The sequence below is a fragment of the Euleptes europaea genome, chromosome 17, assembly GCF_029931775.1.
Source record: "Euleptes europaea isolate rEulEur1 chromosome 17, rEulEur1.hap1, whole genome shotgun sequence".
Taxonomy (NCBI): domain Eukaryota; kingdom Metazoa; phylum Chordata; class Lepidosauria; order Squamata; family Sphaerodactylidae; genus Euleptes; species Euleptes europaea.
Genome location: NC_079328.1, coordinates 49,156,368 through 49,175,619, shown reverse-complemented (window position 1 = coordinate 49,175,619; position 19,252 = coordinate 49,156,368). Strand labels below are relative to the sequence as shown.

The 19,252-nt window shown below is 47.2% G+C and overlaps 1 protein-coding gene across 2 annotated transcripts in view; it reads right to left on the bottom strand.

The window, feature by feature from the left end:
* Positions 1–874: 874 nt before the first annotated feature.
* The window catches only part of BANP (BTG3 associated nuclear protein), a 173,187-nt gene continuing 154,809 nt past the window's right edge, over positions 875–19,252 (bottom strand). For both annotated transcript variants that reach the window (XM_056862210.1, XM_056862211.1), the window contains exons 12-13: positions 10,383–10,526; positions 875–973 (exon numbers count right to left, since the gene is read on the bottom strand). In XM_056862210.1, the coding sequence (XP_056718188.1) occupies positions 902–973; positions 10,383–10,526 (216 nt within the window). In that variant the 3' untranslated portion in view covers positions 875–901. The remainder of the gene's footprint in view (positions 974–10,382; positions 10,527–19,252) is intronic.

Here is a 19,252-nt window from a genome sequence, read left to right as displayed (position 1 = left end):
TTCACCCTGAAGCTAATGTATGAGTCAAGGGCTCCCTACCTGGAAATGTACATGCATCAAAGGGGTTCTAATCAAAGGATGAAGCAGAGAAGGGCGCTGTTCATAAATACACTTTTATTTCCTTAGAAATGCATAATTACAGTGTTGAATAGTAGCTTTCCCCTTAGAAAACTAGTTAAGCAACGGTACAAACAAATAAAGGGCTGGGCTTTTCTGGTAAGGGTGTTTTTTCATTTAATTTTTTTATTTTTTTTGCAAATACTTTTTTGATTATATTGAAACAGAAAAACCACCAGCAAAACAGCTAATGTTTGTAATAATGGACCTTTCCCCCATTTTCCTTCTTTCTTAAATACATCTTTTTTTTTTGTTATAAACAACATAGTAAGTTAAAAAAAATCTTCTCTGATCAGCAAAATATATTTGCACTCTTGATTCTTTTGGTGTGGTGAGGGGTAAGTACCACGAGATAGCCATGCGTCCAATAAGTTATCTACACGCTTTCAGGAGTCTGAGTCACAGAACAAATGCAAGGAAGGTATGTGAATCTGCTTGTAATTTCTTGATTACTTAATTTAACTAGGTTCCACCTCCTGCAAGATTATTTGCTTTAAAAAAAAAGTATGGCTAAACCTCATGTACTTGGAGTCTTTTCCACCTGGAGTGAAAATACGGCAGCTCCCGCCACTGTTCGAGGGGCTCTGGGCATGCCTTCATCAGCGGGTGTGCATGTAGGTCAAGACAACCAGATCCACGGAGGTGGGCCACGCTTGTATGTACAGGAGATGCCAGTCAGACCCTCCCTCAGGCTGAGAAGCCAGGAACTCGCTCTTCAGCTGGACTCCAGAGCTGCCGGCCGAGGCTGCCAACCTGGGGCTGCTTTTCTCCCGTCGGCTCCCGCTCACTGGATCTGAATGGCCCCGTGGTCTATTTGCATTTCTGGCTGGATGGCCGACTGGAGGGAATCCGCACTCTGCACAAAAGACAAACAAACACGCCACGCTTTATCCCGTCAGCAGGGCTTGGTTGCCCATTCAGAGGGGGTGGGTTAAGGGCTGCCATCTTGGGCACATGAGCAAGGCATTCCAGATCAGGGGAGGCAACCTTTTCTGGCCAGGGTGCCAGAAAAATATGCACTGTCTACTTGTGAAAGTGTCGGCATGCTGGGAAACAAAAGAGGGTGGGAATAGAGATGATAGTTGTATTTGGCCATATGCGTCTGGCCATATGCGTGAGTCAGCCGAGCCTCAGTGGCAATGCCAGGAGCTGACAATGGGCATAAACCAGGCCTCCAAGATTCTCCCATGCCACTGCTGCTGCCAGTGACATTGCCTCTCGTGGTGGGCAGAGAATAGGCCCTGCGTGCTCCGCAAAATCGCCAGCGTGCCCCTCGGGGGTAGCCCTGCTCTAGATTATGGATAATATTATTTGTGTAGTGCTTTTAAATGTTTAGACAGCTTCATAATCATTACCTCGCAAACAGTGCTGTACGGTAGGTGAGTATTAATATCCTGCTCTTGCAAGAGAGAGTGCAGAGAGTGTGCAGCTTGCCATAGGTCAGAGGTGAGATTCCAACCGAGGGCTTCCTGATCTGCAGCTGTCTCTTGGACGTGGAGGAACTCCAGCAGGGCTTCAGGTTAAGAATTCTCATGCTGCGTCAGATCCAAGGCCCACCTAGCCTTGAACACCTGCGACGGTAGCTGGACATATGCCTCAGGGATGCCCACAGGGCAAGACAGAGGCAGGGCCCAGTTCCAGGTTTTGAGGGGCCTTATGAACATAAGAACATAAGAAAGGCCACGCTGGATTGGACCAAGGTCCATCAAGTCCAGCAGTCTGTTCACACAGTGGCCAGCCAGGTGCCTCCAGGAAGCCCACAAACAAGGCAATTGCAGCAGCATTTTCCTGCCTGTGTTCCACGACACCTAACATCATAGGCCTGCTCCTCTCATCCTGGAGAGAATAGGTATGCATCACGACTAGTACCCATTTTTACTAGTAGCCATGAAAACCCCTCCCCTTGGCTCAGCACCCCACTCTGCTCACCACCAGCACCCATCCATGTATCCTGCTTCTGCCTGTGCTTCCTCCTGCTCGCAACCCTTCCCCTAGCCCATGCTCCCTGTCACCTGCACGCCCTTTCTTCAATGGCAGTGGGCAGTATGTGTGGGTGGGAGTGCCACTGCTGTGATAAGAAGGAGCGCTGCTTGTACCACCCGCACACTTTTTGCTGGTAGTGCTGGGCAGCCCAGGTCGCCCAGAGCACAGGAGGTTCTTGCAAGTGAGTGGGTGAGGGAAGGGCATGAAGGTAGCAGGGGGTCAGTGACAGTGGGCCCTGCCAGAAACCACGGGTCCTGGCAGATGCCCCTAACCTTAACCCATGTCATAGGCCCACTGAGTGAGCGCTTGCAGCAAGGCTGAGAAGTTCAAACTGGCAGCACTTCATTCTCCAGTTAAGCTCAGACTTTGAAATGCCTTATTTGGAGCGGTGGACTCTAATCTGTAGAACCGGGTATGAGTCCCTACTCCTCCACATGAGTAGTACAGGCTAATCTGGTGAACTGGATTTGTTTCTAAGCCAGCTGGGTGACCTTGGGCCAGTCACAGCTCTCTTACAGCTCTCTCAGCCCCACCTACCTCACAGGGTGTCTGTTGTGGGGAGGGGAAGGGAAGGTGGTTGTAAGAAGGTTTGGTTCTTCCTTAAGTGGGAGAGAAAGTCAACATATAAAAACCAACTCTTCTTATTGCCCATTTCCCTTTGTTCTCCTGCCAGTAATGCCATCTTGCTACAAATTTCCATATCCCCCCCTCCCCCTGGTGATGATTCTCCCGGTCATTTGGTTACTCGCTTTACTTTTTCAATGCACTTTTACTAATAAGGATATTCACAATAACAGTTTGTCTGCAGCCACGGGGGCCACCCAAACGCATGGGAGGAAAGACTCGCTTGGGTGGGGAAAATGGCAGACTAAAATTAATCACTGCTCCACCAGCCCTGGGTTAATTACCCGGAATTTCGCCAGATGTGAACGTTTTTCCAAGGGCTGGCTTTTAAGCGGAAGCTGTTTCCCCTCAATCGATTTCAGCGGGGCGGGAGGGAAGGAAAAACAAACCTTGTGTGGTTGTTACTGCAATTTCACATGTCAAGAGCCATTAGGGCTTTGGCAAGCAAAGGACCCAATCGGCTTGGGAAAACAAACAAGCGCCTGTGCCCAAGCGGGCAAGCACTGGTGCCGGGAACAACCACTCTTCACAGTGCAACAGAAGCACATTCGCTCCTTCAGCTCCTAATCTGGGGCCACCAAACAGTCTTCGGGCAGCCGCCTATTAACATCTGCTCTTTGGGGGGACTCAAGAAAGCACCGTGTGGTGCCCGGAGAAACCAGAACTGCTGTGGAACACATTTGGCAGAGGCAGCTATTCCATCAAACACATAAGCACATGAAGCTACCTTATGCCGAGTCAGACCCTTGGTACATCAAGGTCAGCACTGTCTCCTCAGACAGGCAGGGGCTCTCCAGGGTCTCAGGCAGGGGTCTTTCACATCACCTACTGCCTGATCCTTACTGAAGATGCCGGGAATTGAACCTGGGACCTTCTGCATGCCAAGCAGATGCTCTACCACTCAACCAGTAGTCCCTCCTCTAAAACATGTACCTCCTGGTTGGTACAGGAAGGGAAACAGCTGAGACACACACGAACACACGAAGCTGCCTTATACTGAATCAGACCATCAAGATCAGTATTGTCTATTTGGCTCTCCAGGGTCTCAGGCAGAGGTCTTTCACATCACCTCCTACTTGATCCATTTAACTGGAGATGCCAGGGATTGAACCTGGGACCGTCTGTGTGTTAAGCAGATACTCTACCACTGAGCTGCTTTAGTGCCCTCAGAGTAGAAGATGCATGAAGCTGGTCATCTGCTGTACATCAGAGCAGAAGCTTGCAAGCCTCTGACTTATGGTGAGGAGTTCTGTGTGACTCAGAAGAACGTCTATTCTCACAGCTACAGCCTGTTCCAATAAAAGGACATCTGGTAGAACCTCTCTGTGCTTCCGGATTTGAGCTTAGCAATAAACAGAAACTCCCTCCCCCAAAAGGGTATAGTATGGTCTAAGTTTCCCAGAGCCGCCGGATTCCTGCCCGTCACTCACGCTGCTTTCTTTCCACCCAGAAGCGCTTTCCTGGAGAGCCCCTACTGCTCTCCACATTTCTTGTCTATCTTGCCCTTTACACTGATCTCTGTTAGGGTTGCCAATGCCCAGGTGGGGCCTGGAGATCTTCCGGAATTACAACTGATCTCCAGACTGAAGATCAGTTCCTCTGGAGAAAATGGCTGCTTTGGAGGGTGGGGCTCCATGGCATGATGTTGAACTCCCTCCCCTCCCCTAACCCCACCTTCTCCAGGCTCCACCCCCAAATCTCCAAGAATATCCCAATGCCGAGTTGGCAACCCTAGTCTCTGTACATGGCCCAACCAGCCACAGCAAGCCCATTTCTAGCTTTGTCTGCATTTTTTTAAAGTTTCAGCATTCCTTTCAGTTTATCTGCAGCATGGTATAAATCTCTGTGGTTAACCACAATATTAAAATCTAACACGGCGCAAAGTGTCTGAAAGAGAGCGATTCCACCGTTGCTGCCAACGGGGTGGGAGACAGATGTAAAGATTTATTGCTGGATTCAAAACAGCCGACTCCTGTCAAATATGAGTGGCAAGAGGGAAGGGTGAAGTCACGGGCTAAGGCCTCCCCTGCTCCCCTGGATTCAAGGGGATGTAATTTATGGGGGGGGGGGGTAGAATCTGAAGGGCCATAACCAGGAGGGCAGTGTGCTAAAAAGGAGCACTTCTGATTATACGATGCATGAACACTTCATCATTCTGACAGCAGCGCATGTCTACACAGCGCTCTGCAGGCTGGAAAGGAAGTCTGAACCCTCCTTCGCTTAAGATTGTAGTCTTGGACGTCGCAATGGATGACAGCCTGAATCTTTGCCCGCACTGCCTCAGTGGAAAGTTTCCAAGGGTTCACAGAGGCAAACCAGGGGAGGCAAAAAGATTATGGGTGGAACCAGTGGTTCAGCAGGCCCAGAAATGTTGGGTCTAACTTGGAAATGCCACAATAGGGCACATCCTTGCTATTTCTTTATAGGGCCAGAGAACAGTAGTTTCATTGGAAAGGGCTAGTTGGGTGAATGCCTCGGGACAGGTTCTATGGAACATCAAATTCTACCTGAAAAGCACTTTATCAGCAAGCAAGTCAATCTAATTACTTTCTAGCCCCACCCAATCGCTAATGAAAGAGGACAGAAGGTGTTTCAGAGGGTAGCCGTGTTGGTCCACAGTAGAATAGCTGGAGTCGAGCCCAGTAGCAGCTTAGAGACCAACAAGATTTTTGGGGGCAGGAGTTTTTGAGAGTCAAGCTATCTGGTCAAGGGAGCTTTGACTCTCCAAAGTTCAAACCTTAAAATCTTGTTGGTCTCTAAGGTGCTACTGGACTCGAATCTAATCTTAGGAGTAGGGCTGGAAGATGTCATCCTGTTTCCCATCACCATGGACGGATGAGAAGAAGGAGTGGGAGTTGGTTTTTATATGCCGACTTTCCCTACCACTTAAGGGAGACTCAAACTGGCTTACAATCACCTTCCCTTCCCTTCCCCACAACAGACACCCTGTGAGGTAGGTGAGGCTGAGAGAGCTCTTAATAGAACTGTGACTTGCCCAAGGTCACCCAGCTGGCTTCGTGTGTGTGTGTGTGTGTGTGTGTGTGTGTGTAAAGTGCCATTATGTCAGCTGGCTTTGTGTGGAGGAGTGGAGAAACAAATCCAGTTCACCAGATTAGCCTCCGCCGCTCATGTGGAGGAGTGGGGAATCAAACCCGGTTCTCCAAATCAGACTCCACCGCTCTTAACCACTACACCACGCTGGCTCTCCACTGGCTGCTCTCATAGCCCCACTGACTGCTCTCATAGGCCTCCAGTAGCCAACGGTACAGGGCACATCTAGAATATGGATGTCCAAGGAGTTTTCCCCACCACCCACTTCACAGAGAAGGCAATCATAGCCTCTTTTCCATCAGCTGAGCAAAGAACGCCGATGATGCAACCGGCCAGAACAGATCCCTCCAGCAGCACAAACAGGAAGCTAAAGGGGCAAAGCTCCGTGCCAACAGTCCTGAGCATAGAATACAAAATGTACCAGCGGGGCTTCCAATCCAGTTTTCAAAACACACTGTATACGGATGTAATCCTAAACATGCTTAAAGGGAGTAAGGCCCATTGAACTCAATGGGATTTACTTCTGAGCATACATGGTTAGAACTGCACTGCAAGTGTGTGCATCTTCCTCTCAGTCCCCCAACCAGCATCTACACCCCGGACTGTGATAATTGGAGTCAGGTCATATAATTAGCACATTTCAGAAAGGGCAGCGTGGCAGTGGGTCGGGCCTTTTATGACCTACAGGGGGCAGATTTATCCATATTGCCTGTTGTAGGTGCAGGTAAAGGTAGTCCCCTGAGCAAACACCGGCTCATTACTGACCCACGGGGTGACTTCACATCCCAATATTTCCTAGGCAGACTTTGTTTAGGGGGTGGTTTGCCAGTGCCTTCCCCAGTCATCTTCCCTTTACCCCCAGCAAGCTGGGTATTCATTTTACCGACCTCGGAAGGATGGAAGGCTGAGTCAATCTTGAGCCGGCAACCTGAACCTGGCTTCCGTTGGGATCGAACTCAGGTTGTGAGCAGAGCTTTGACTGCAGTACTGCAGCTTACCACTCTGCGCCACAGGGCTCCTGTAGGTACAGAGGAATTGGAATTTCATGCTAGTCCCGTCATTGGTCCGTACGGCCCTTCTTTATTAAGGAATGGCGTTGCTTACATTTCCTTTAGACATCTGCATGTCTATGGCTCTGCACATGCCCTGTGGGTTATCATCCATCGTATAGGCATTGTAGACTTCCAGAACTGAAGAATGGCAGGTGCCAGGGCCTGCTTCTGTTTTTGATAGTCCTGGAAACGCTCAGAAGTGCTACAAGGAGAAGGGGCAGCCAGGACTGGTGCAGCAACCATCACAAGCAACAGGGGTTATGGGAGGGAATTCGGCAGGGGCTCAGAGCACCAGCAGCCCACCTAATGGAATAACTAGGCTCTGCTGCTTTGCTAGGGACACAGAGAATTATATCAGACTAATACAAAGACAGCCAGGGTGATATAGTGGTTAGAGTGTTGGGACTAGGAACTACGGGATCCAGGTTCGAGCCTATACTCTGCCAGGGAAACCTGCTGGGTGACACACTTTCTGATTAACCTACCTTGCAAAGTTGTTGTGAGGATAAAACGGAGGTGAGGAGGACAATATGAGCTGCTTTGGGTTCCCATTGGCGAGAAAGGCATACGTAAATAATTATCAGTGGCTCTCAAGTATTTCACCTTCAGGGAGTTCTTTCCACATCACCTTGTCTACTGAGAAACCTTTGTCACATCCATGAATGGACCCAAAAACACACGCACTGCTTTGCTGCAGATCTTGGAGGGGGGTCAGTGGTAGGGAGATCAGCTTTTCAGGGAAGCTTTTCTATCATTACAGCTCTTCTCATTACAGGCCTAGCAAGATAAACGGTGCCTTTTGGCCATTCCAAACTGCTCTGCTGCCCCTTACTGGAGGACTTATGCTTGGAGTGGCTACATTACTATAAAGAGCCCCCCCTGCAAACTCCAGACCTTTTTGCTTAGGAAATCAGACCACCGTCAAGCTGCAATTTATAGAGAGAGGCACCTCAGACTGGCAAAGAAAAAAACCCCAAACCCTCAGATGTGCATTGAGCTAAATTTAAATTTTAACTTAAATAATGGAACATGCTGTTCTGTGCCAGTGGTTGCAGTCAGGTTAGAAACAGCTACAAGAACAGGGGCTTGGAATGGAAAAGCTGATGGTTGGAGCTCTAGGAGTGGAAGTACCGTCGGAGGCGGGGCCCTATCAGAAGTGTCACGGCAGGGCAAGGGGGTGCGCGGGGAGCGCGTCACACCACGTCCTTGACGAGCGCTGCATTTGTACCACGGCCAGCGGCTCGTTTGTTCCACATGACAGTCAGACGAGGAACTGGAGGGCTGCAGCCAATTTGGATATCAGGGCCATGTGCAGTTGATTCTGTTCAATTGTGGCTGCTGCGCTCACGTGTCCTCTCAATTCTGAGGCCAAAGCTTTCCCCCACTTGGCCACGGAAAGAGTACAGAAAGTTCTCGGGCCTGGGAACAGCCAAGCCCTTTTAGTGACTCACCTTGGCCTGACTTGGGTTTTCTGGCTCTGACCCCTGGCATTCTTGACCCCACCTCTGGCTCATCCTTGGCTCGTAAGCCTGCCTGGACTACGTCCAGCATCAGGGGCTGAGCCTGAAACCTCCTTTGGCCCGGCTTGCCCCGCTGACTTAATTTGCATATCGCTTCCAAGAGCACGACTCAGAGCCGGAGCCGGAGTTGGCCAGGCAGTGCTCATGAACTCCATGGCGGCCAACCTTCCACAGGTGCCTGCCGCTTGCCAAGTCCAAAGGGGGAGTCGGGGCCCCTCTTGCCCACATCCTAATAAATCTGTAGCCCCTATGCTGGAGAACAGGAAAAAGAATAATAAAATCCTAGAGTTGGAAAGGGTCACCATTGTCATCTAGTCCAACCCCCCTGCACAATGCAGGAATTTCACAACTACCCCCCCACCCCCAGTGACCCCTACTCCACGCCCAGATGATGTTCCAAAAAAACACCCCTCCAGGATCCCTGGCCAATCTGACCTGGAGGAAAATTGCTTCCTGGCCCCAAAGTGGTGATTAGAACTACCCTAGGCATGCAAGAAAGGTCCACGAGAGCCAAAGACTGATGCAGCCCTTCCTGCCCTCCCTCTCATGATCTGCCTAAGGCCGTAAGGTAAAAGAAAAGAAAAGCTTGGCCCCAAATCTGTGCTGAAAATTCACCTTCCTGCTCCTCCCCCACCCCCCAGGGCCCAAATTCCCTGCAGCCCTGGCCTCTTGTGGTGCTTGGCCAGCAGGATGGTCACTTGATCTTTTATGGCTGTGGCGTGATGAAGCTCAAAGATATAACCTTCTGAATTACATTCTTTGAAGAAAAACAACAAAACAACAACACCCACAAAGATAATTTCAAAGTATACACCCATGGGTATAGCACATTTTAAAATAAAATGAACAGTGGGAGATACAAAACTTTGGCAGAAACTGTGACCCAGTCACTTCTGCCTGGCGATGCCTCTAGGCATGTCTGGGCTTTCCAAATCTCAACAGCCTAGGAAAGCAAGTCAAGAATGTATTTATTTAGATTATTCCTATGCCGCCTCTTTAGAGTCCTGCTGGAGACGGCTTACAGTGATAAACCACAATATTAAAAAAAACAAGCCACCAAAAGACAAGTAATGGCAGAGGTCAATGGCAAATATTAATGACAGTATTCCACTTCCTTAAGAGTTTCAACCTCCATTGAAAATGCAAACAAGAATCTGGTCCTTCTGACTACACAGATCGGCGCGAAGGTGGGGGAGCAGGGCCAAGTGAAATCTCAGAAAGCGGAGGAGCCCTAAGGCTGTGCCAAAGGAATAGGGTCTCGGGGCTGTTCTCACTAGAAAAAAGGGGAAAAAATACTCTAAATAAATATATACAAATGTACTCAAACTGAACAATTTATTTGGGGGCATGGATTCTAGATTTTACTGGTATCATACCTGGTTTTCAGCCCAATACCATTCTGCCTCACCCCATAGGGCAAGTCCACCATGTTGTGAGTACGGAAAGGCTACTTATGGAGCATAACAAGATGACTGCTGACTAAATCATCATCTGAGTTTTACAACTAGAGCTGAGGCTTAATACTAGAATGTGGGGTCATCTGTTGAAGCTGGAGGGTGAGAGATTCAAAACTGATAAAAGGAAATATTTCTTTACACAACACATAGTTAAATTGTGGAACTCCCTGCCCCAGGATGTGGGGATTGCTGCCAACTTGGAAGGCTTTAAGAGGGAAGTGGACATGTTCATGGAAGAGAGGGGTATTCATGGCTACTAGTCAAAATGGATACTAGTCATGATGCATGCCTATTCTCTCCAGTCTCAGAGGAGAATGCCCTGTTATATTAGGTGCTTTGGAACACAGGCAGGATAAATGCTGATGCAGTCGCCTTGTTTGTGGGCTTCCTAGAGGCACCTGGTTGGCCACTGTGTGAACAGACTGCTGGACTTGATGGGCCATGGTCTGATCCAGCATGGCCTTTCTTAGGTTCTTATGTAAGTCTGGTGGGTGCTGAATGCCAGTGGATGGCATCACAGTCTCCCTCTGGCAGTTCCCACGCATCGCCCCCTTCAAACCGGGACAAGATCTACGTACTTGATTCGTGGCCGAGTGGTCCGTCACAGGCGCCAGCTGGACATACTGGACTTGGATATCACTCCCTTGGAGCGGCGATCCGTCAACACCACCAGCTGCGGGATCGGAGGAGGCAACGGCAATCAACTGAGCACCCTGTAGCACCTGCAGGCAAACCAACAGAGAGACTGTCCTGTGAGCAGAAGTCATCACAGATGCATTGCGAAACATCTGTTACGCCGAAAGCAAGCGCAAGACCAGAAAAAGTTCCACTAATGCTTCAGTCAATAATAATTCAGACCACAAGAGCTGCCAGAAAAGAGCAGTGTCCCTGTCTGATCAACAATTAATCCCCAATGAAAAGTAAATCATTCCAACAAGCATTTATCGCTTAATGCTCTCATAGTCCAGCACCATTTCATATTTTAAGGAAGTGTCTTCATTTCACTGTTACACTTTATTGGCGTTTGCAATGGAATTAAAATTAGGTCAGTTTGCCTTTGATAAATATAAGGACAACAATCATTTGCACATTTTTGGTTCTTTGGGTCGACGTTGCCTTTTTGAATATCGCTTTCAACGCCAGTTTGACGTTGCCGTCCAACGTATTGCGGCTTTATTTGCATGATTGCGAAGTGTGCAAAAGAAGCTGCAAACCTTTAAAAGGCCACACAAAACCAGCCTCTCTCAAACAGCTGCTAAAGCCCCAGTCTGCCATGAGGAGGATACAATTTCCCGTTATTGCCACTGTGAGAATTCGCCTGGGTTTAGGCCAGTTACACTCAAGACACTCCAGTTTAATAAATGTGTAGCTCTGGTTCCCACTGACAAACTGTTTCACACAATATATTTGTTTCATGCACACGAGAAAGGACAGGATGGGTCAAAAGAAGCGTTGTGTGAATTAGTTCCAAGAGTAGCTGAAGCAAGAGGGGAAATCACCAGTTCCTCTTTAAAGAGTATACAATCCTTCTCCTAAACCCTTCGTTCACGTCAATCCAACTCCTTTCATTTTAGGAAGGTTTTGTTCTCAGGTTGACACTATTCATGTGAAAATGATAAGGCATCCTCTCTTTTTGAAATGTGCCAATTTATTATATTAAATCACATTTCAAGAAGTAATGGAATGAGGCCTTTACACAGGTCAGCCAAACCCATTTCTAAAGTAGGACTTCCTTCCTCTTCTCTCACCGGAGCTGCACAATGTCTCAATGCATCTCAGAGGGAAAAAAGCAAACCTCTCACACAAAAGCTTTTGTTTCCAAGTTCTAAAATCTTGGTCCAAGCCCTGAAATAAGTGAATGTTCGAAGCCATCTGGGTAAACAGGCGTCCTAGCGCAGTGCTGGATTTCAGAGAACAGCCTCACAATTTTTCCATTGACCAGCTCTGCGGGTAGGTGCAGCGATTCTATCAGTTCAATGGTTTATTCAAATCCCCAAACCTCAGAGGGTTATTAAACAAGGAAAGAGAGATTTGGTTTCATTTGGCAACTTCTTTTAAACACAAAAGGAGCAGGGATTTACTAAATTCTGCGAAAACCTCCCGAGACACCCGGCTCCCAGACCCTCCGTTCTGAGGGTTTGTAACAGAGAGAGGATCAAATTAATCTTTCCTAACTGATCCATAGAAGGAGAACAGATGAGTGGGATCTGGGGTTATAAGCATGGGAGTAAACTCTTCATCAACATATGTTAACCCTGTGGGGTTTATAGGATTTGGAAGAGAGACCGTTTTTTTCATGGAAGGAGTATTCAATCATTTTCAAGGGGCTTTGGGACCATGTAAAACCTCCAATTCTGCCGCGCTCCTCTTTGTACGTTTGCTCAAGCTGTCATCTCTCACTGGTTAAATATTCTGTTTACAGTACAAATGCCAGGCTTATTTGGAAGTAAACTGCAGATGTAACAAGTGGAATGTTGAGAAGGATGTATGGCTCCCCCCCCCAAACCCGCATAAACTATGTTATTTATTGCCCTGGGTTTTAAAAAAATAGTCCCTCACGGTTTAAGAGATTCAGAGAACAAGCAAGGAAGGAAGCAAACGGCCCCTGGACCGACAGAGATGGCAACGAAGGAGATGCTTCTTAATTAAACCGCCTGCAGTTGTGGGGAACAAGTTCAGAGCGTGCAGATTAGAATCTAATTTATTTTACAGCTTCTATTGAAAGCTACATAGGCAAAGCTGCCTATGAAATTATGACCCAACCAGATAAGAACAGTGGTAGAAAACAGACACCTTTCCCCTTCCAGCTCATCCTTTTATTGCTAAAGAATTCAGAAAGCAAGCCAATATAGCAACGACAGTGTATTATTTTTAAATTTGCTGAGCCAAAGCAAGGGGCAGTCTACGTTCGGTCACAGCTCAGTACCTCTGAATCCTCTCCAATTGGCGAGCATCTTTCCTTTTTTTTGTTATCAAATGGCAAGGAAGGCCTGGCCGTAAAGTCCAAAAGCATCAACAACCAACCGATCGGGCTTCAGCCAGCAATGCAAACAGCCCCTGAAGCCCGTAAAGGGACACTTTCAACATCTCTCCATTTCATTTCACAGCAGTGCTAAAGAGAATCTTTAGCACCGTGCTTTTTACAAGCAATAAAATATTGCTACAGCTGTGCTGAATCCCCAACTCTTTTAAATATTTCTTTCATGGGTATTAGATTGCTGGCAGGCCACCTTCAAAGAACAATCACATAGTAGACAGTGTGAGAGCTGTACTAGGGGATTTACACACTGAAGTTACTTTGAATTTGTCCAAGGGTTTCTGCTTCAAAACTAAGTTAAGTAGAGAGGGATATTATCCCTGTCATTTTACTTGTTAGGGTAAGAGTTCTAGTAAATCTCAATCACCAAAAGGTATTGAGGAGCTATCATATTACGTATATAAGTGCCGTAAAGTTGTAACCAACTTACGGCAACCCCAGTAAAGGGCTTTTGTGGCAAATGAGAAGCAGAGGTGGTTTGCCATTGCCTTCCTCTGCAAGGAGGGAACGCCTCCATACCATTGCCTGGTCAAGCTAAGGAGCTTTGTTAAAAAAAAAAAAAAAATTCCTTGTCAGATGTCTCCCAAACCTTTTAAAGTACACAGGAAAAGTAATACATAAATACTAATAATAGGAGCACAATTATACAGGGGCTACAAGTGCAAGAAAGCCTTTGTTCTTGGCTCAGCAAAAAGCCAGGAGATCTATATGAGAGCTCTGGCAAGTGGTTATTGAACAAGAATACTGCCTTTGTTCAGCCATTCATAGGATCTCTGGATCACCAGTTCAGTTCTGTATTCCTTACTTGCCACTGACCTTAGCAAAAAATAAAAGGAACCCTTCTACCCCCCGCCCCCACAAACATACAACTTGCCCCAAGGCTGAACTTTCCCTTGCAGTTCCAGAGGGCTTCTCAGACATCATTTCATGCTGATACAAAACAGGTAATAGAAGATGGCCAATAAACCAAAAGAAAACACAAATGCCCTTCCAATTGAACAGATGGCTTTAGGAAAGGAGCACGTGCCAAAAAGAGACCCCTGAAGATGCTCCTCTCTACTTTGGTTTGGCCCAGGAGCATGAAAAAAGCAGACAATATCAGACTCAGCTTTTAAAGAGTCCGTTGAGAGGTCCATGGAGGTGTCTCCTACAACTCTTATGAAAGCCATTTCACTGAAAATGCTGATTAGAAACAGATTGTAAACTGGTATGGAGATCTCGGCCATATCGTGTCAATCCCTTGGCTAAAATAAGAGTTATAAATACACACAGCTAAATACAACAAACTAATTTAAAAGTTTAGCAAGGGAGATCAGAGGTTATGACCGTCATCAAAATTTGGTTCCCATACAGAGAGTTATTGGACATCTCAAAAAAATAAAATAATTAAAAGCAACACAAGCATATCTACCCACTTCCTAAAAACACTTGGCAGGCACCAGGAAAGGTGTTGGTGGGCGCCACGGTGCCCACAGGTACCACTGCTGCACACTGTTGCATTTAGAAGTCAACCAGTCCATCCAAGTTGGCTTTTCGCTCTCTTTTTTTGCTCCCTTTGAAGGTGGGGGCTTGGGTTTCTATCCTCAGTCTCTCAGGAAGCTCACTGCATAACCCTAGATCAGTCACTGTCTCCCTGCCTAACCTATCTCACTAGGGTTGCTTTGGGATAAAATGCAGGGGGAGGGAGACACAAATACTGCCTCATGCTCTTTGGGAAGAAGAAGAAGAAGAGTTGGTTTTTATATGCCGACTTTCTCTACCACTTAAGGGAGATTCAAAGCGGCTTACAACCACCTTCCCTTCCCCTCATTACAACAGACACCCTGTGAGGTAAGTGGGGCTGAGAGAGCTGTGACTAGCCCAAGGTCACCCAGCTGGCTTCATGTGTAGGAATGGCGAAACAAATCCAGTTCACCAGATTAGCCTCCGCCGCTCATGTGGAGGAGCGGGGAATCAAACCCAGTTCTCCAGATTAGAGCCTACCTCTCCAAACCACAGCTCTTAACCACTACACCACCAGACAGATGGAGAAGTGGTAGTGGGTCAAACTGTGCATGTGTGGGCCAGCTGCATTCTGTGCAGAAGTGAAAGTTTTCTATCTAGGATGTGGGCTCCTTTGCACAATACGGAATCAGCACACACACAACCTGAACCACCCCTGCCCGCTCCCATAAAGGTGGTGAGGGCCTGAAACATGCTGCAAACAGCCCCACATGGAACAACTCGGCTTTTTCGCTTCAATGACTCCAAGCCATGGCGGCTGTAATACAAATCCTCGTAACAGTAGAATGAAGGATCCAAGCCAGGCTACACAACTCTGACCTTCCTCTCCCGCCCCCTGCACTTCATTCCTTTAAAAAATAGCTCCCATCTGCAACCAATAGCCCCCCAATTAGCATTTCACTGCCAAACGAGGGGGAAAGTATCAGACTGCAAGACATTCTCCTTCTGCCCCCTCCCCAGATTTCTCTCTGAAGCCACAGCTCCCAAAACCCCAGTGACGGCTCAGATCCCATGCCTGCCCCATTAATGTTTACTGCTGTTCAAAGAGCTGCCACCACATATATGTTCCTTCTTGACATTACACATTTCCAAGCAGGAAGATGTGTGGTAAAAGAAAGCAAAGCATTGTTTCCATCCAGGAGGACGAGCTCTTCAACCTCCCGGCTGCCAAGCCATCTTGCTTAAGTTTGCAGAGTACATTTTTATTGCAGCTATTTTGGGTAATTGGGGTGGGGGGGGGTTATTAGGCTGGGCAAATCCCGAGGTTGCTTCTTTGTTGAAAAACAATAATAAAACCCAGCAACACACAAAGAGGAATGCACCGGTTTCCCTTCTCACTGCTTAGCCCTGAAGGCCGCTGAAGCAGCTTTCATACATTAGAACCTCACTACTTGCAAGATGGCCACTTACCAACTATTCACAAGTGGACTATTTCGTTGAACTTGCCTTAAGAAGCTCTGTGTAAATGTTAAAAACTCACAGCTGGGAGGAAAAGGACAAACAGTGTCGAGGGTTTGTGCTCCTGGGCTATGAAGCAAGACTTCGAGGCTTAACAAGTGGGGTTCTACCAGGTCTAGAGTCAATATTCTGTGCTAGGAGGAGCTGTCATCTTTTCTGGGGGGGGGAAGAGAATCACAGAGTTGGAAGGGGCCATACAGGCCCTCTAGTCCAACCCCCTGCTTAATGCAGGATCAGCCTAGAACATCCCTGACAACTGTTTGTCCAATCTCTGCTTAAAGACTTCCAGTTAAGGGGAGCTCACCTCCTCCCTAGGCAGCCCATTCCACTGTTGCACAACTCTTACTGTAAAACTTTCCCCCCTAATATCCAGCCGGTACCTTTCCTCCTGCATTTAAACCCATTATTGTGAGTCCTATCCTCTGCTGCCAACAGGAGCGGTGGGCTCTAATCTGGTGAACCGGGTTGGTTTCCCCACTCTTCCACATGGGTGACCTTGGGCAGTTCTCTCTGAACTCTCTCAGCCCCACCTACCTCACAAGGTGCCTGTTGTGGGGAGGGGAAGGCAATTGTAAGCTGGTTTGAGACTTCTTAAAGGGTAGAGAAAATCAGGGTATAAACAACTAACTCTTCTTCTTCTTCTTCTTCTAAAGCATTGGCATCCTTTGATTTCCGCTCTGATCCTACTGGTTTCCAGCATAGCCCCAGTTAGGTCAAACAGTCATCTCATTATCACATTAGCTTTCAAAGACAGTCTGGCTGTGATGTGGCTGTGTAAACACACAATTCAACAATACATATGGAGAAAAATACACAGAGGTTACCTATCTTTGTTGTGGACTGGACTGAATCCACTTTATCAAATGAGCATGGCAGTAGCTTCTGGGTCTTCTCCCGCTTCCCCCCACCCACACACCCACACACAAAAGAGAGACACACCTGGTATCTTTCCTGATCGCCTGTTTTCAGCACACATATTAAGTCATGGATGCGACAACCAAGAAAGCATTATTTCATTTCATGGTAAAAATGAGCAGCAGCCACCCTGAAATATATTTAAGTTTGGATTCACATTCAAAATCGAGAGCATGCCACCAAGGTGATGGTTGAGTATCCTGTCCTGCATTATCCCAATTCAAAATCGCATCTTAACAGCACAACCCTGAAGAGTTACATCCTTCACTGGAGTCAATGGGCATAGAAGGGTGTAACTCTGCTTTGGATTACACTGCAAATCTGCCAAAATGTTATTTGCCCAAACTTTATCCACTAGGCGAGTCTAGTTTAGATTTCCTCTCCATGATTCCTTACCAAAATACTATGAAAACTGAAACCACTTTCAGTTCTACCAGGAGGCAGAAGGGAAAAAACAATTTCGCATAGAGCTTTCATTTTCCGAACTCTTTCCTGGCACAATACATATTACCACCCCCTACCCAGCCCAATCCCATCATCTGCTTTTAGTTTTTGCGTGTATCACTGGCTCTTGACTGACTTGGTAATATCTTATTCTGAACAGCATTCAATTATGTTTAAGACCCAGAAGAAACCTGAAGCCCATCAAGTTTGGGTTAATGATACAAAACTAATGGGAAATGCCACTTTGGGGCAACCGTGACAGACGTGAGATAGACAACATCTGGTGGGCTGCGGTTCACTATATTTAAACCATATGCAACCTGCAAAGAGCTGTTTCCCTTTTACTGTAGTCCAGGATCAGAACTTTCTTATGTTCCTGTCATCCCTACGGTGCATGTTCCAAAGGATGTCAACTGCGCTGGGCTTTCTCCAGCACCAGGAAGTCCTGCTCATTGCACGCGCATGCGCACAGACACATAAAATCTGCCCCCAGAGTGCTCTTTCTTCTTTATCTTAGGCCTTTTCTGTTACACCACCGACCTTTGGGAGGGACCACTGAAGGATCTCTAGAGAGAAACACAAGGCAGCCTTCCTTCAAAAAGGTTTCACGGAGGGCTTGTTTTTGTTTTGTTTCTTGAGAATGCTAATGAGGAGATAACCATGGAGGATAGGTCTATCCATGGCTACTAGTCAAAATGAATACTAGTCATGATGCATACCTCTTCTCTCCAGTATCAGAGGAGCATGCCTATTATATTAGGTACCAAGGAACACAGGAAGGACAATGCTGCTGCAGTCGACTTCTTTGTGGGCTTCCTAGCGGCATCTAGTTGGCCACTGTGTGAACAGACTGCTGGGCTTGATGGACCTTGCTCTGATCCAGCAGGGCTTTTCTTATGTTCTCATGACCACAATGTGTTTATGTTATTCTCTCTCTGCTTGTTTTTAATGTCACTCTTGATGCCTACTGGCATATTTCTTGAAAACTTCATTCTCCATCATCACCAAGCTTAAGGCTTTCCCTTGCCATGAGTAAGCAAGTCCACTAGAAGGCACATGGAAAAGATCCTTGGGTCCTCAAAGGTGCTCTTCCAGTTGCCATGGCCAGACACTCCCAGCCCCTCGGTTTCAGGGGGCTCCTGGGACTCCGTACACTCCTCTTTGATTTAACGCTTATTGAAACTGGCCCAGGAGTCCAGAGGACAACAGAAGGATGCAGTTTAATGGTTCAGACCGTTCAAAGGGATTGCAATGATGCAATGATTTATTTGTTTACACTGCAAACAAATAAATCATTGCATCATTGAGATCTGCTGTCCCATGCTCACACTCCCCCCACCCAGCATGCTATGCTTAGAAGACAAGCACCAAGACAAAGAGCCAAAGGATGTTCTGAGCCCTGTTTTTGGAACATCAGCAAACCAAAACGTGTATGGGCTGCAGCAGCATATGGGTGGTGGCAGCAATGGCTTAGGAATACAAAGCAACAACAAATTGCTCCTAGGGGAATCCTCAGCTCTTGAGGAACACAGGAAATCACGGCAACTGGGGCCACTCTGCAAAGTGATTGCCCAGCTGGAAGCGATTTGAAGTCAGAGACAACGGCTGACAGCCGATGACATCACGGGATCTAAATGCCATGAAGAGTGACGGCCAGGCTCCTTTGCGTCCACGAAACTCTCAGCTGTGAGGTTCTCAATGCAGCTTCAGCAGAGGAGGTAGCAAGACTTGGACCGGGTGCTCTTGGGGGATGAGCTTCTTCCCTGAGCTGCTCTCTGCATGTTCTGCCGATATAAATAAAGGCCAGTTCCTGGAATTTCGATATGAATAGGATCCAACTGCAAAAAAAAGTCTAAGCAGGTTAGCTCTGCGGCCACACAGTGAAGAAATACCGGTGTGTGTTTTTTTGGAACAACATTTCCTGCCTCACCAGAGGCAGATGAAGGCTGATCCAATTCCTAGTGAAATCAAAAGATGATTTGTCCTGTTTAATGAGGAATCATCAGCAAACAAATAAAATGCCCTGCACAACAAGACAAAGCAAACACTTCGCGGTGGAAATCAGATTGGAAAACTGGCTTTGATATAAAG